Source organism: Hevea brasiliensis, chromosome 1 (assembly GCF_030052815.1).
Source record: "Hevea brasiliensis isolate MT/VB/25A 57/8 chromosome 1, ASM3005281v1, whole genome shotgun sequence".
NCBI lineage: Eukaryota > Viridiplantae > Streptophyta > Magnoliopsida > Malpighiales > Euphorbiaceae > Hevea > Hevea brasiliensis.
The window spans coordinates 1,871,910-1,888,975 of NC_079493.1; the positions used below are offsets into that span (position 1 = coordinate 1,871,910).

At 32.4% G+C, this 17,066-nt stretch overlaps 1 protein-coding gene across 2 annotated transcripts; it reads right to left on the bottom strand.

Moving 5' to 3' along the window:
- Positions 1–1,014: 1,014 nt before the first annotated feature.
- LOC110673319 (vacuolar protein sorting-associated protein 41 homolog) lies at positions 1,015–14,758 on the bottom strand. 2 transcript variants are annotated; one of them, XM_058136502.1, is made up of 19 exons: positions 14,371–14,758; positions 13,366–13,635; positions 13,096–13,275; positions 12,669–12,929; positions 11,795–11,927; positions 11,616–11,706; positions 9,361–9,463; positions 8,563–8,666; positions 8,396–8,489; positions 8,147–8,302; positions 8,000–8,062; positions 7,772–7,837; positions 7,432–7,632; positions 2,963–3,040; positions 2,741–2,860; positions 2,551–2,631; positions 2,352–2,437; positions 1,701–1,782; positions 1,015–1,603 (listed from the first exon to the last, which is right to left on the bottom strand). In XM_058136502.1, the coding sequence occupies exons 1-19, from the start codon at positions 14,623–14,625 to the stop codon at positions 1,199–1,201; spliced, it is 2,829 nt and encodes a 942-aa protein (XP_057992485.1). In that variant the 5' UTR covers positions 14,626–14,758; the 3' UTR covers positions 1,015–1,198. The 2 variants fall into 2 exon arrangements, with proteins under 2 accessions (XP_057992485.1, XP_057992461.1); XM_058136478.1 differs by having other exon boundaries at positions 11,795–11,930.
- Positions 14,759–17,066: the final 2,308 nt, after the last annotated feature.

Sequence of the window (17,066 nt, forward strand, 5' to 3'; positions counted from 1 at the left end):
CAGTAAATAAAATTAAGAAAAGCCGGCCAAAGACAGCTATTTCACGAAATGGACAACCTGATACCTCCACAGTATTTATTGTTATTCTGTGAAGGTTTTGTATGTTGTTTTTTAGCTTATGGATATGGCTTGTGGCTTTCGCCCTCTTGAACTGCGTCGTTGACCTAAAAGTTAAGTGCTTCGAGCTCAGTACTTGAGCTCAAAAAAGTCTTCAAATCAAATTCTATTGCCATCTTTCTTTTATTTTTTTTTTATTTAAATGCTACAAAATTTACTTATTAAATATATAAATTTTATATATTTATATTTTAAATAAATAATAAAATTAAATTTAAATTAAAATTTTTTATATTTATATTGAGGTGATTATCAGTTAAAAAAATATTTAAAAAGATACATATAATGGATTTATCAAATAATTTTTTTCTCTAATTAAGAAATGGAATTCTCATTTCCTTGGGAATCAAGTCAAACAAATAATTTATTAATCAAACTCATAAAAAACTGACGATGACATTTATATTTAAATTAAATAAATAAAAATTAATAATAATATATTAAATATCACAATTATTATATTTTTTTTCTCAGAATTCTCTTAAGCCCTTGTATTTTTTAGCGAACAAAGACTTGTATTAAAAAAATGACAAATGTTTTGGAAAAAAAAATATTACATTTGTTATTCACACCAATCCACAGATTTTATGAATTTTGGAAACCTTCCCACACGGGTAGGAGAGCTTTGAATTAGAATGAGAGGTCCACTACTTGTATTAGCTGAAAAATTGAGACTTCAGAGGATGATAGCAAGTCTGGAGTTATGCTCACAAGCAAAATTTGGGGTCATTTAACTCGATATGCACCTTTGTCCAAACACACCAGACAAACCCTTCCATGTAAAATTAAAGCTTTTACATTTCTAATTTATATATATATATATATATATATATATATATATATATATATATATATATATATATATATATATAAAGATTATAATACAGCAATTGAAACTCGACCAAAAATGGCAAGCTGATGAATACCAAACTTATCATATATTAACACAAAAAAATGAAGGGGGAAAAAAAAGGAAAGAAAAGCCTGATAAAATGGTGAAAAACTAGCACAATTCCAACCCCTTCCCCACTCCCCAGCCAAAGAGAAAAGGGACTCGGATAAAGAAAACCAACGTTCCATCTCAACTGGCAGCAGTAGTACACAAAATGCATCGCAATCTAGGAACACCAGCATGGGTATCATCGCCATCATCTTCTTCTTCATACTCATCATTTTCTTCACTCCCTTTTTGATCACTAACACTATGCATGGAATCCATTAAACAAGTCATGTGATAAGCATGACAGCAAAAGAATACAATGACTGAAACTTTTTGTATAGAGAAGGGATCAAAACACATGCAACATCTTGAATCTCCTCTTGTTTTTGACTTGACCTCCATTGTTCTCATGCTTAATGCTCTCTCAGTTACCCGAGAATCCCTCCTACCTTCACTTTTCGCCCGTGCATCCTCTCCTTCACTACTTAAGCAAACTGCCCGTCTTGCTTCCTTGTAGTATTTGACCAAGAGGTTCACACAATCAGCCTGTACATTTACGTGCAACACCACAATGCTAATGGTAAGCACTACTAAATATTATTTTCTGTTCAAGTAAAAAGCAAGGGCGTGTAAAGTTATGTACCTTAAGAATATCATTGCACCCATGTCTAAGAGATGTTTCAGTTCTGTAATCAGTAATAATTTTGACTAGGCAATCCCTAAGGCTGAAAAAATAATGGAACAACAGAGAAATAAACACAATCGGTACAAACATTGGCTACACTAATACCATTATTTAAGAAAAGTTGAAGAGTTAAAAACTATAAAATGTTTTATACCTTTTATAGGAGCACAGCCTGTTTCTTATCAGGTTTTATAAGAGTGAAAGAGTCCAAGTAAAGTTGGGATGGTTAGGAGTCCAAGTAAATTTGGGTTGGTGAGGAACCTGAAGCTTTCATTGCCTAAATATTTAATGACCAGGTAGGATTGCTGAAATCGTTTTTTATATCTGATTAACACAAAAAAATTTCCAACTTGTATTCATTCCCTTCCTTCTCTTCTCATCATTCTAAAGCTCATCCGAGAATCCCAAGTTTGTGGATTCCAAGATTCCAAGCCATCTTAAGTAAACTTGCAGAAAACTGATCTAGGAGACTAGGTACAGAAAACCTAATCAAGGCAGCCCTTGATTTCACTAAGATTACATCTATTACAAATAAAAATCGAAGGGAAAACTTGAAATCGATAAAAGGAAATTGGCCAAAACTTGGCAACTAATTCCAGGAGTACTCACCGAGGAATTTCCAAGCCATTAGGTACCAGATTTACAATGTACAGGGGGTCGAGATTGCCAACAGTATGCTCCAACAGAACTCCTACCTGGAAGATAGCAGAAAATTCTCAGGAAAAGCTCAAAAAGAGTTGCACAGAAATGCCTAGTCTTCAAAATGTGTAAATGTGTTAGTTGTCTGCATATTAAGTTCTTACTATACCATTTCAGGTTTGTTAAGACACTGCTTAATCAATTCTTCCCAAAGTTCATCATCATGCTGCATGGTTACAAATTCTACAGCCTGCATACAAAATCATAATGCTTATCTGCACCAATATTCAAAATTATCACAAATACAAATAATGATACTAAGGAACAACTGAAATATTTTAAACAAAGACATCATATACCTCTTCAATATCTCCTAATTTGTTTATGATGACAGCTAGGGCCTTTTTTGAGTTTCCCATTCTTCCAAGTATGAAGACTTGCTCCCTCAAAAGATCTCTTTTGACACTAACATCGTATGCCTAACAAAGTTGAATGGTCAATTAATGGACAACAACTGAGGGAAAAAATAATCATTCATCAACTCAGAACATGAATAACTGGTAATTTATTGACGTTCAAACCTTCTCAAGTGTGTAATGTTGGCTGCTACGGAGAAAAGGAAGTAGCATTTTTGGATCATAATCTGCATAAAGTTCTACCTGTCACAATAAACATTAAAGTTGATGTTAGACAATTCAAAGATGTGCAGTGCACATCAGCACTAAACAGACATAAGCAATTCAGCAGCCACAGTGATAGAGTAAGAACTCATTTATATGATTCAACTAGAAGAATATGAACAGGAAAAATCACTAGAAATGATCCCAGTCCAGATTTTCTAGACAACTAAGAAAGGAATCTTACAGCATACGCTGCACAACAAGAAATAAAACAAAATAGACCTTTACTAAAGAAAGTTGCTTCTTACGTTCTTTTCAAATTCAAACGGGAGATTGAGCTACATGGCAAGGCAGTAAAATTCAACATATTCAAATCAGTATACAGAATGGAACAGCATCGATTAGGGGTGGCAACAATAGACACAAACTTGAACACAAATCATCAATTAAAAATTTTGGATTTGGCTATTTGCCTCAAGTCAAGTGTATTCATACAAAAATCACATTGACACAATTACAACAGAAGATAATTGCATTGTGTCATACATTAACCCTCTTATAGGAATTAACAGGTTATATAAGTCATACTAATGGGATGTCCACACCAACCCAACACAACTCAACTCAACTCAACTCAACTCAATTCAACTCAACTCAGCCTTTACCAAAAAATTTGGGGTCGGCTATATGGATTTTCTTTCTCCACTCTAAACGATTTTGGGTTAAATCCTCGGAAATTTATAATGCTTCTAGGTCATGTTGTACTACTCTCCTCCACATCAGTTTAGGTCTACCCCTTCTTTTTTTTCTATCCTCTACCCTAATTTGCTCTACTTGTCTAACTGGAGCCTCCATATGTCTACGCTAAACGTGACCAAACCACCTCAATCTCCCTTCTCTCAACTTATCCTCAATTGATACCACTCCTACATTTTCTCTAATACTCTCATTACGGACTTTATCTAATCTAGTATGGCCGCTCATCCACCTTAACATTCTCATCTCCGTAACTCTTATCTTAGACACGTATGACTCCTTCAGTACCCAACACTCACTACCATATAACATGGCCGGTCGTATTGTTGTACGATAAAATTTTCCTTTCAACTTATTGAGAATCTTGCAATCACATAAAATTCCCGTGGTACGTCTCCATTTCAACCATCCGGCTTTAATCTTATGACTAACATCCTCCTCACATCCCCCATCTACTTGAAGGACTGAGCCAAGATATTTAAAATGATTACTTTGGGACAGTATCACTCCATCCAAACTAACTCCTTCCCTATCACCAGTTCGGCCTTCACTGAACTTGCAATGCATGTATTATGTCTTCGTTGTACTTAACTTAAAGCCCTTTGACTTTAAAGTACTTCTCCAAAGCTCTAAGTTTCTATTAACTCCTTCTTGCGTCTCATTTATCAGAACTATATCATCCGCAAATATCATGCACCAAGGGATGCTCTCTTATATATGTTTCGTTAATTCATCTAAAACTAATATAAAATGTAAGGGTTTATAGCTGAACCTTGGTGTAATCCAACTGAGATAGGAAAATCTCTTGTGTCCCCTCCCACTGTGTGCACAATAGTAGTTGTTGCTTCATACATGTCTTTCAACACTTGTATGTACCTAATAGATACCCCCTTTTATTCTAGCACTCTCTATAAGACATCTCTTGGAACACTATCATAAGCCTTCTCCAAATCTATAAAAACCATGTATAAATCTTTCCTCGTATCTCTATATTTCTCCATCAAGCTTCTAATAAGAAAGATCGCTTCCATAGTTGAACGACCAGGCATGAAGCTAAATTGATTAGGAGAAATAGAAGTATCATGAAGTAGTCGATGTTCCACAACTCTCTTCCACAACTTCATAGTATGGCTCATAAGTTTAATTCCCCTATAGTTTGAGCAACTCTGTATGTCTCCCTTATTTTTAAAAATAGGTACTAAAATACTATTCCTCCATTCATCAGACATTTTCTTTGAATTTAGAATCTTATTAAAAAATTTAGTTAACCATGCCACTCCCATATCACCCAAACACTTCCACACTTCAATTGGTATTCCATCAGGTCCGCAGGCTTTACCTACTGTCATTCTTTTAAGTGCTTTCTTTACTTTTAAAGATCTAATCTTTCTAGTATAATTCACATTTTTTTCTATTGCTCTGTAGTCTATATTCACGCTATTACCATTTTTAATATTATTAAAGAGATCATCAAAATAATTTCTCCATCTTTCTCTAATATCTTCATATTTCACCAACAATTTTCCTTCTTTATCCTTAATGCACCTAACTTGATTGAGATCTTGACATTTCTTTTCTCTCCTCCTTGCTAATCTATAAATATCTTTCTCTCCTTCTTTAGTTCCAAGTTTCTCATATAATTTTTCAAAGGCTTGCGCTCTTACTTGACTAACTGCCTTTTTTGCTTCTTTCTTTGCTATCTTGTACTGTTCATATGCTTCATTATTATCACATTTAGGTAATTTCTTATACCATTCTCTCTTTCTCTTTACTGCCTTTTGTACTTCCTCATTTTACCACCATCTCTCTTTTGTACTTCTTTAATCTTTGATGCCATCTATATCCACATATCATTGGCCTCCATATCCAGCTTCCATACTTCGAACTCGAGAAGCTCATTTTTGAATTTCATTTGCTTTACTCCTTTTAACTCCAACCACTTTGTTCGAGCTACACTATTTCTTCTAACCTTACTTGAATTATTCCTAAACTTGACATCCAAGACCACTAACTGATGTTGACTTGTTAAAGCCTCTCCCAGAATGACCTTACAATCCTTGCATAGAGCTCTATTTGTCTTTCTAGTTAAGAGGAAGTCAATTTGGCTTCTATGTTACCCACTTTTGAAAGTCACTAAATGTGACTCTCTTTTTTAAAGTAGGTATTTGCTAATATTTAGGTCGTATGCCATAGCAAAAATCCAAAATTCTTTTTCCCTCCTCATTTCGGTTGTCAAATCTAAAACCTCCACGAATATTCTTATAGCCTTGCCTATCACTTCCTACATGTCCATTCAAATCTCCACCAATGAAAACATTCTCTTCATTCGATATGCCTTGCATTAGATCATCCATATCTTCCCAAGACCTTTGTTTACTCTCATTATCTAGTCCTATTTGTGGGGCATAAACACTAATTACATTTATCGTTTCTCCTTCTAGTACTAGCTTTACTAGTATAATTCCATCTCCTACTCTTTTCACAGCTATTACAGCATCTTTCAACATCCTGTCTATGATTATGCCCACACCGTTCTTATTTCTCTCATTTCCGGTAAACCACAGTTTGTACCTTGAATTACCCACTTCCTTACTTTTCTCTCCTACCCATTTAGTCTCTTAAATGCAAGCAATATTCACCCTTCTCCTTTCCAAGGTATCCACAAGCTCCATTAATTTTCCTGTAAGTGATCCAATATTCCAAGTACCAACCCTGATTCTCCTCCTATCATGTTCCTTCCTAATTGATCTCCTTCTATGATATCTTCTATTATTCTCTATGCCTATCTGATGTTCTATTCTATTATCTGTTCTACTATCTGTCTTATGGACTAGCTTCTTTGCCCACACCCGTCCATGATGTGAGAACCCTTGCTCATTTAACATCACACCCGGGCGCCGGCATGGCGCATCGCTTTCGGTGAACGCCTTACACTTTTGTATATTTCTCACTGTACCCGGGCTCCAATGTAGCTCGTCGTAAGTAGAGGACACCCCAACGTTTATATCATTTGAATCCATATCATAAGATGTGACGAAATTTTTACGCTGGTTGTCACCTACCGCAACCCTCCTCCTTTATCCGGGCTTGGGACCGGCTAAGCGCAAACTACTTAGGCGGATTTACCAACCCAACACAACAAGCTTATTAAATCAATTCTGCGAGTTGTGAAATTAACAGGTTATATAAGTCATACTAATGGGATGTCCATACCAACCCAACACAACACGCTTATTAAATCAATTCTGCGAGTTGTATCTTATCACATCACTGATTAATAACTGAACTGCACTCATGTTTAGTTTTTTGAGCAATACAAACAATCATGTCCATCCAAAATATGACAATACCCACTTTTACATGATACAGAGTTATAGACAAAACGCTTGACATGAAGTAGTGAACTATGACGCAGAAGCTAAATTAATTTGACAAATGTGTAATCCAATTTATATACTTCCAAAACAGCCCCCAAAAAAATGCTTCTATAATGCATTTTTATATGTTCACCTCACTTCAATTTTAATGCTGAGTTGATAGGGTTCATGAAAATTAGTATCATTATCCAAAAATATTTCAAGCCAAATAAGATCTTCAAAAACAGGAAGTAAAGCTATGTTATTAAGACAATATTCACAATCAGAAAAATACAGTGCCTAACAGAATTCTCATACCTGCATATCATGAAAATCCTTTCCAGAATGTGGATTTGCCTCAAATAATGAACGGAGATATACATGCAAGAAATATCTTGAATCACACTTATTTCTGGCAGCCAGCAGTTGTGAGACAATTTCAGCTGGAGGAATTAGGTCCTTGTTTTGGATAAACAAAGATACGGCACGCTTCCAATCCAGCATCATCAATTGGACAACCTATACAAGCACAAGAGAAAAACTGGCATGAGAAAAATATTGGGAAAAGAACCATTTGCTCTGCCTTCTTTAGGCTGAACTTTCAAATAGAGAAGTTAATCACATCATAGCCATTTCAATTTATTTTGCACTGTCATACCTTTTCACAAATAGCATCATGTAAGTTGTGTTTTTCAATGAATTCAAATATATCTGGTTTCATAAGCTGAAAAACAAAAACCAGTAGAACATTTAATAAAATAATGTCACAATTATTAAATTGATGCAATATTTTGCTTTTCCAAAACATTTATGAGGACATAATTGTAGTGTTGCCATCTCTGTGCATAAGTTTGAAGGAACATGAGAATACAATGAAAATACTTACATCAGCATAAAGTGAACAGGCTTTCTCATATTGCCCATCAATTACATATAACTCTGCTAATGCCTGGTATAAATGCAGACTGATTAAAGATAGGTTGGAGTTGAAAGTTTTTTTATTTCAATTCAAATGACAAGCAGAAACTCAGACCTCTTTAAGTGCATCGGTCATGGAAGAGGTGTTTAGCTGAGGTTCTATGGCAGAAATGACAGGTAATGCAGAATAAATCACAGGTGGCCAAGATTTAACAGTTGACAAAAGATCCTTATGAAAAGATGAATTTGTTGCCAGTGCTACTAGAGCAACCTGTGGCAAGAAAAACAAGAAGACACCTTGATCATAAGCTGACATATCAGAAAAGGCATAACAGGACTATATAAACATGTTGCTGCAGCAAACCTCATAAGCAGTATCACGCAGTCTTGGGTTTTCTGTTGGTATATATGGAACCAATACAGGAAGCTGACGGAGGTGAGCAAAATGGAAAACCCACCTGCAAAAGGGTGGCTCTCATTCAATTATTAACAAGGGATGTGGGAATATTTAGTAATTGTTGCTTTATTTACCTCTCCCATGCTGATGCAGATCCTTGTAACAATTTGGGACACAAAGATGCAGCTTCAGCATATTTCCTTTCCACAATCAAATGATCAAGATATCTAGATCCCACCTGATCATGTAGCAGACCCCATTGAGCCATTGTGCAGACTAAATTGACATGAAAACTAAAGGGCTTGGCCCCTAATTCAGGGCCAAGGACTAGAGCTGGGGTTAATTTTTATGCCCAAGTAGTTTGATAATGAGCCTGGCTGGACCGAAGAGACATTCAAATTTTTTATATAATATATATTAAAATATAGTAATACACATGAAAATATATATGTGTGTGTGTGTGTGTGTGTGTGTGTGTGTGTATAATGCATATTATAGCATAAAATATGTAATATAATAATTTATGCATTCATATTTACATATAATTAGATAAAATAAATAAGTTTTTAGTAGAAAATAAAAAAAAAATTCAAAAATTTCAGCTCAGCCTTGGCCCTGTGTGTGTGTGTGTTTTTTTTTTTTTTTTTTTTCTCCTCTCTCTCTCTCTCTTTCTTTCTCTCTCTCTCTATTTTTCTCTTAGGCCATGCTTAAGATCATGGACTTGGGCCCAACCCTAGCCCACCTTGACTAAACCATGGACCTCAAGCCTTTGTTTTTGGTAAAGCTTGGCTCATGCCTTCAACTAGTGTTGACTATTGTGTCCAAACTTGCATAGTATATGTCCATGGGCAAAAAAACATATATACTTATGGCATACATATAAAAACAGAAAAAGGCTCTACAATTCTTAACATTATAAGAGAAAAATATACCTCATCAAGGAGTTCACTTCGAGCCTGACCTGCTTCAACTGCTGCTAAAGCTTTTTCATGCCAACCATGTTGTAGAAGCCATGCAATGTGATCTTCAGCATCCCTAACAAAACATCATTTTTCTTTCAAAAGTTCTGTTTAGAGGACCATTATGTTTACACATCTAGAAACCACAACAATGGAATGGCATGCATCACTTTATTCAACCAAAACTCCAGCTATTTCATCAAAGCCTAGTGTAATTTTCCAAACCATCCAATTGTTAAAAGAATATTACTAAACAAATCTCAAGAACTAGAATTCAACCTTTTATGAATGCAACATAATTGGCAAAAGCTCATTGTAGCCCTTAAACTAAAGTGAGATTTAAATTCAGCTATTGAACAAAATTCAAAATTCATATTAAATCAGGCCACTTACCTTTTATTTTTCATTAATTAACCCATTTTGTCCCAATTTCATAAACGGCCCTTAAATTACAGTGAGATTCTGTTTTGTGGAGCCCATTAAAGTATTAATATAATATCTTTAAAAATAAAAAAATCTCATTGAATATTGTTGAAATTAAAAAAAACAGGAAAAAAAAAAAAAGATATTCCCAAAATCAGAAACCAAAAATCAAAACTATAAGGACATCCAATCTCAGACTCAGAAGCAATGAACAATAGCTTCAAGAGAGAACACTGGCACAATCACAGCTTGTGGTTGAGGAAGACAAGGTGAGGCTGGAGCGTTTAAGTTAAAGTGGTGTGTGTTAAAGGGAATGGAGTTCTGAAGCTTTAATATATGGGACTCTCATTGGATGGTTGGGGTTCATTAGAGTTTCTTATTGAGAAGTGCTGCGTGCCCTAGACATACCACCTTCAGTTGAGGGGTTTTGGCTTCGTTTGAGCTGGGCCCGCTAGGTTTCAGTTTCGGTAATGATGGTTCTAGACATTGCTCCAATGTCTTTCCTCAAATGGGTATTCTTTGATTGCTTGCTTTGTTCATCTTTTGCTCTCAAAACCTCATCCCATTCCTGTGACCCAAGTGATTATCCATCACTGAAGGAATTTGCTGAAAATGGAGGATCCAAGTTTGGGTCTTTGGGTTCTATGGGTGTGGGTGTAAACAAGCACCATGCTGTGGCCCTTCAAATGGATTCTCCAAGGTTTCCTCACCGCCAACCACTAGCCATTTTTGGGATTTTTGTTTTAATTCTTAGTGAACTATTTTAGTTAATTTTCTGTTGAAAGTATTCTTTATTGCATTGTTAATGTTCTTCTGCTTCTGGACTTTGATGAATTGTAGGAGATTTTTTCTCTTTTTTTAAATTCTGTTTTTTATTTTAAAATTTAATCATTTTGTGGGTCCCACATAACCTGACTTCTCTGTAAACTAATAAGTGATGGGTCAATTAGACAAAAATAAAAGGTAAATGGCCCAATGGAGCACAAATTTTGTTCAGGTGCTGAATTGAATATCTCACCATGGCTTAAGGGTTAAAATGTGCTTTTTGCCCAACATGAATTGTTGACTTTTCATTTCCATTGCAGATATTTATACCAAGAAGAGATATATAATAAACTATAGACTGATCCTATCATACATCTAAAAGTAGCTTTCCATGACATACTAAGTTTTAATCAGTTTACTAACAAGTCAAAAAGAAAGTAACAGAAAAACAATACTAATCATCTATAAGGTTCTCCAGCAAGACCAAGTTCTTATTATTTCAACCATCATTATTTAAAAAAAAAAAAAAAAAAAAAAAAAGAGTGACGTCATAATTATTTCAGTCCAATTTTCTAAATCATGTTTATCAATAAGGTATAGAACTTGTAATGTCAAAAAGCCCCCGAAACCAGTGAAATACAAGTAGGCATTCAAGAAATAATACAGTAGCCCAATTTACCACCATAAATCAAGAAAGGAAATAAACTGTGATCACGACATCAAGACTTCCTGATTCTTAATTCTTTTTACACTGCTAATGCATTATAATTCCTGATTCCTGAAGCATATTCATATGAAAGGGTGATGCTGAAAGATTAGGTCATATAGACCAAATTAAAGTTCAAAATACAGACTTAGATACATCTTTCAAATATTATACACACACACACACACATTTATGTGTGTATGTGTGTGCGCGCGCGCTTATGTGTGCATTTATAAATAAATTCTAACCAAATTGAAGCAGAAGTCAGAAATTAAACTAATGTCCATTTTCTAAAATCAGGCATGCTCAGATCTGAGGAACGATTAATACTGACCTTGGTTTTGCAATAACCACATCCTTTGGGGATACAATGTAGTACAATGGTTCATCACCAGCAGCCCATTGACCACCAGCATAGCTGCTTCCTATATTCATATGAAAAGTATCATAAATATTTAAATTTAGATCATCTAGCATACAAAGACCATCAACTTCAAATTAAAAAATGTTAACCTGAGAAAGGAGAATGAGCAAGGGAATAGTCTTTTGCCTTGTAATGCTCAAATCCATGCAAAGGTAGGGCATCTGTTGCAAGTTCATCGTTATTCCATGTAACTACACGTACTTCAGGCCTCTGTGCATTACCCTGCTTAAGATACACAAAAAGAATTTTGAAAAGATAGTAGTTCTTGAATAGCTTACAGTGATTTTAAATCATGTTTACCACAGAAGGAAAGCTACTTCAAACTTACAAAGACGATACCATTTTGGTATCTAAAAGCAATATTCAACATGGCTACCCACATATCATGCTAATTAGCATAAATGATATTTGCATTAGTCATGCTAATAGGCATTTACACAAAACCAAAGAACTGGTGCTGAGGCAAACAATATTAATGAGAATAAAAACAACTTGTTCAACTAATAACATAACTTCTACAGAAAGCAATGCATCGCTCCTGTAGATAAGTAACACAGAAGGAGGGTGGTTTAAAATTTTCTTTTAGAAAAGAAAAGGGGGGGCTCAGTACTAAACATTTTCAAGCAGAAAAATCCTCATTTTTCTCATTAACTGTGTTCAACAAATAAAGCCAAAGCCTGGATGCTGGAAAATAAACTCTAAAAGCATGAAGACAAAATGATGCTAACCATTCTAGAATAACCTTATACCATTGAATCTTCATATGCAGTATGATCTCCTATTACAAATATTCTTTCCTGTCATGGTTGTAAAAATGTGGCAAACCAAAAAATTAACTGATGAAGTAATTTGCAACTTACCAGAATGACAATTCGTAAATTTTCTCTGTTTATTTACCACTTAAAAGATACTAGGTCAAGAATCACAATTCACATACTTCACACAACATGATTGGGGAAATACCAGTCTCGATGGAATGGTGCTGCTAAATTCCTTCTCTCCATCTTCTTCTCCAGGAATATAAGCTAGAACAACCAAAGAATCACCAAAAGGAGCAATTCCTGAAATATAATAGCTGGTTTGAAAAGATGCCACAATATCCACCTTGTTCATACTAGCCATAGGAATTTGCCTATATGTCCCATTGGTTCCTTTATTCTCACTTGTTCTTATTGATGCAATTTTCACAGATTTTCCCCAGCCAATTACCAACAGGGTATCGTCCTGGATGTGATAGAAGGGAAAAGCATAGATTTTGAGAAGACAAAATGCTCATGTTAATTTCAAAAGTTTCAAAACTACAAAAGTATAAAAGAAAACAGATAAATAAATTAATGAAAAAGATGGTGAAACTGTTTGGACTATTACAGATACCTGTGATTTGACTAACCTGCCAAACTATGTGAGGGAGCAAAAGCTCAGGACGTGGACTTCCTCGTGGTCTTTCAATGAATGTTATTCGCTGATCATTAGCAGCATCATAAACTTTCACGCCTGCATCATTAGCCCATGCAATGAGACTTGTTCTCCACTTTACAGCATGTATTGGACCTTCACCAGAGTGCAAAACCTGAAAAATGGATTAATTTGCAGCATTAAGAGCTTAAAACTTAACCAAGCAATTCATACATAGGTTATCAAACAGTGAACTTGTACCGACCTGGTCTCGATAGCCCAGCCATTTTTTCCAATTAAAATACAAATGACCAGCTAAACCACCAGCTACAAATCTTCTAGATGTTTTTCTAGAATATTCAGGGTCCAAAGCAATAGCCTTCATTGGACGATGATAATCAAACTTCATTTTCTCATTGGTGAAAAGGCTATGTATTACAACAGACCCATCATCTGAACAGCTTCCTATATATTCACCTTCTATATCAAAGCTAAGGTCATTAACTGCAGCAGTATGAGCAGGAAATTCCTTAACCTGAAAAGTAATAAATCAAGAACACAGTTCAAAATACAATAAGTTTGGGCCCATAACAGTTGTGGTATCCATCGTCAAATATAAACCATACTTAAGGTATGCATGAAGATCCGAAAACAAGCTTATAATTTTTCACAATTTACTACTATCTTGTAAGCAGCTGCATACAAATCAAGTTATGGTACTTTGGGTATCCCATATGGGAAATGGACTTTGAGGGTCACAAGACAGGAAGAATTATGTTCAGAATAGAGAGACAAGGAGCTAGGTGTAAACTTGCATATATTTCGTGTAATTTACTCATTTATGAAACAAAAGGCAAAGCACTCAATCCGATACTCAATCATGTTTTTATCATTGTTATGCAAAGACGTAAAATTTCCCTTTCGAAGAATTTAGATTCAGAAGCTAAAATTCTACGACTACAACTACAATTCGTTACATTAAGACAAGAAAAAAAGGTGAAAAACACCTGGTTCAACACAGTCAATACAAGAAAAAAAAGGTGAAAAACACCTGGCTTGACATTGTGATAAGCTGGCAAGCGAGCTGGCAAGCGAGCAAACTATAACCAAGTTAATATACTTCTGAGATTATAATGCAATAAATACATACAACAAGATAATTAAAAGTACCAAGAAAACTCAAAAATCCATAAATTCCAATCCAGATTGAGATCTAACAAACTTCCATTCAACGATTTCACAGCTCAGTCAGTCATTAATCACTAATCACCTCGTTGCCAAGGAAATCGAGGATATAAACGGTACCGTCGAGTGTCCCAAGCGCGATCATGCGCTCCGCCACCGCAATACACGACGCCGCATCATTAGATAGTAGCATGGGAACACTACCTCCCATTCTCTGATACTTGAGCCTGGGTTCCTCTTCCTCCTCCTCCTCATCTTCTTCTTCCTCCTCCTCATCTTCTTCATCCTCTTCCCGCTCGTCGTCTCCGTCGACGCCGTTTTCCGACAGAATGAGAGCCATTTGGAGGATTGTGCTATTCGTCGTGGAGAGAAATGAAAGGAAAGAGGAAATGATTGAGAAAGATCTGCTTTGCTTCGGTGATAGTGTGGGCGAGGAGAGAGGAGAAGGGTGGTTTTGGTTTAAAACAGTTGTTTAATTATTAATTGTTTAATTATTAATTAACAAGGCAACAAAGGAGTGATGACAATGGTCTACTATGTCTACTTTATTCTGTCCTCCTCTGTGTTCAGGATAAATGTCACTTCAATTAATTTTTATCATATTTTTATAAAAATTATTATAATTAAAAATTTTATATTAATTTATTAATTATTTATAAAATAATTAACGATTGAATAGATTAATTTAAAATATTTTATTTTTAATTATAGTAATTTTTATAAAATTAAATTAAAATTTAATAAATTTTATGAAATAAATTAAAGTTTAGTTATTTTTATAAAAATATTTATAAAATTAAATAATTATGTGTAATAATTATTTTTTTATTAACCAATTAAATATAATATATTTATTGAAAATTAAATTAAAATCATACTAAATTTATACCAATATGAGAATTACTTTTATCCATATTTTTTTATAATTTTTTAGATATATTATATCTTTTAAATGTAATTATATATTTATATTTATAAATAAATTTATAATAAATATATTTTAATTATTATATTCTATATATTATAATTATGAACTATATATCCTCTAATATTATCATTCATTTTTCTACATTTTCTTAATATTTTTACTTATAAATACATGAAATGATTATATAACTTTTAATTATCAATGTACTATCATATTGTATGATTTATAATTAAAAAATAATTAAAAGGTAAATTGTATAAAGTATTTGTATTATTATATTATGTTGCATAATATGTTCAATCATAAATTATATATGTATTTTATAATTAAATATTATATAATTAATAAATAGTTACAGGTATACTACATGATATATTATATATTAACAATCAATTTTAAAATTTGTAAACAATAAATTAGGTATAACTTTTTTATGGAAGTAATTATTATGAATAAAAACTCAAACTGAAATAAAACAATCAATAATTAAATTAAGCATTAATTAAAATATCAAAAAATTAAACTAAAACCATATAAAAATATCAATTAATTTGATTCTTATATAAACCCTAAATAAAAATCAAAATCGCACACCCTCAAAAGTACGACATATGGATAAAATGTTATTGCTATATGCATTTTTTTTTTCTTTCTTCCATTGTTGTGTTCAACCAATTATTATAAAATTTATGCCAGATATTTCAATTAGATTGATATATTTTAACTCTATTTATTTTATAAAAAATAACTCATACATGATCCATATAAATATTTTTTATTATTTGATCACAATGTATATTTAACGATATGTATTTATTTTATGTATATATAAATATTTTTTACATTTTATTAAAATTATTAAAATTTTAAAAAATAAAAATAATTTCATTTAAAAAAAATAATGTCATTTTTTAAAAAAAAATATTTTTCGTTAACTAATTTTTCTGAGTGTCTCAAATACTTAAAAATGTAAAAAATATTTTTTAGAAAAATATTTTTATATGAAATGAAGTCTTAATTTCGTATCAATCTAAATTTATAAATTGATTAGATGAATAAATAAGTGATTCTAAATGATCTAATCAGATTGATAAGTTAACAGTAGCAATCTTTTTTGTTTATTCAGAACTTAATTATTTTAATTTTTTATTTTTACTTACAAATATATATTTTTAATTTTAGAAAAAAATAAGACCGTTTCTTATATTCTACAACACTAGTATTCTTAAATTTTAAATATTTTTAAATCTTTATAAAAGTTTTAAAAAATTTATAAAATTAAATATATTTTATTTAATATTTATAGTATCATTTAATAATTTATTTCCAAAATAATTTAATGAATATTGAAAATTTAATTAGAAAAAATAGGAAGTTCTCTTATCTATAGCATAGATCACTACTAGTATCATCTTCTCATGAATTTTTTGCTTTGTTAACCTTTAATCCATGACAAAAGCTAACAGATAATCACTTATGATCAATAAAACAAAACTACATATATTTTGTGCCCTTTAAGTAAATTGATATATCTTTTTTTGTTTATATAATAAATTTTATAAAATAATATATTTATATATTTTATTACACATTAATACAATTTTTTATATATTACTCATAAATATTAAAAATATTTAATTTAATATTTAAGAATAAATATTTTTATATAAAAATTAAAATAAAACATTAAAAAATACATATAAATATAATTTAATGAATGTTAAAGTTGGATTTTAAATAATTAAAAATTAACAATTTACTTTATTTTTTTTATATTTAACTAAAATTTGAATTAATTTATGTGTAATTAACTATTTTTTAAAATAATTATTAATTAAATCACGAATCCACTT

Excerpts from the sequence above, each read along its gene's own strand:
- LOC110673319 (XM_058136478.1), bottom strand. The coding sequence starts at position 14,625 with ATGGCTCTCATTCTGTCGGAAAACGGCGTCGACGGAGACGACGAGCGG. Across the intron at positions 8,490-8,562 it reads TCTGCATCAGCATGGGAGAG|GTGGGTTTTCCATTTTGCTC; the intron begins GTAAATAAAGCA and ends ACCCTTTTGCAG. Across the intron at positions 7,838-7,999 it reads CCTGTTCACTTTATGCTGAT|CTTATGAAACCAGATATATT; the intron begins GTAAGTATTTTC and ends TTTGTTTTTCAG.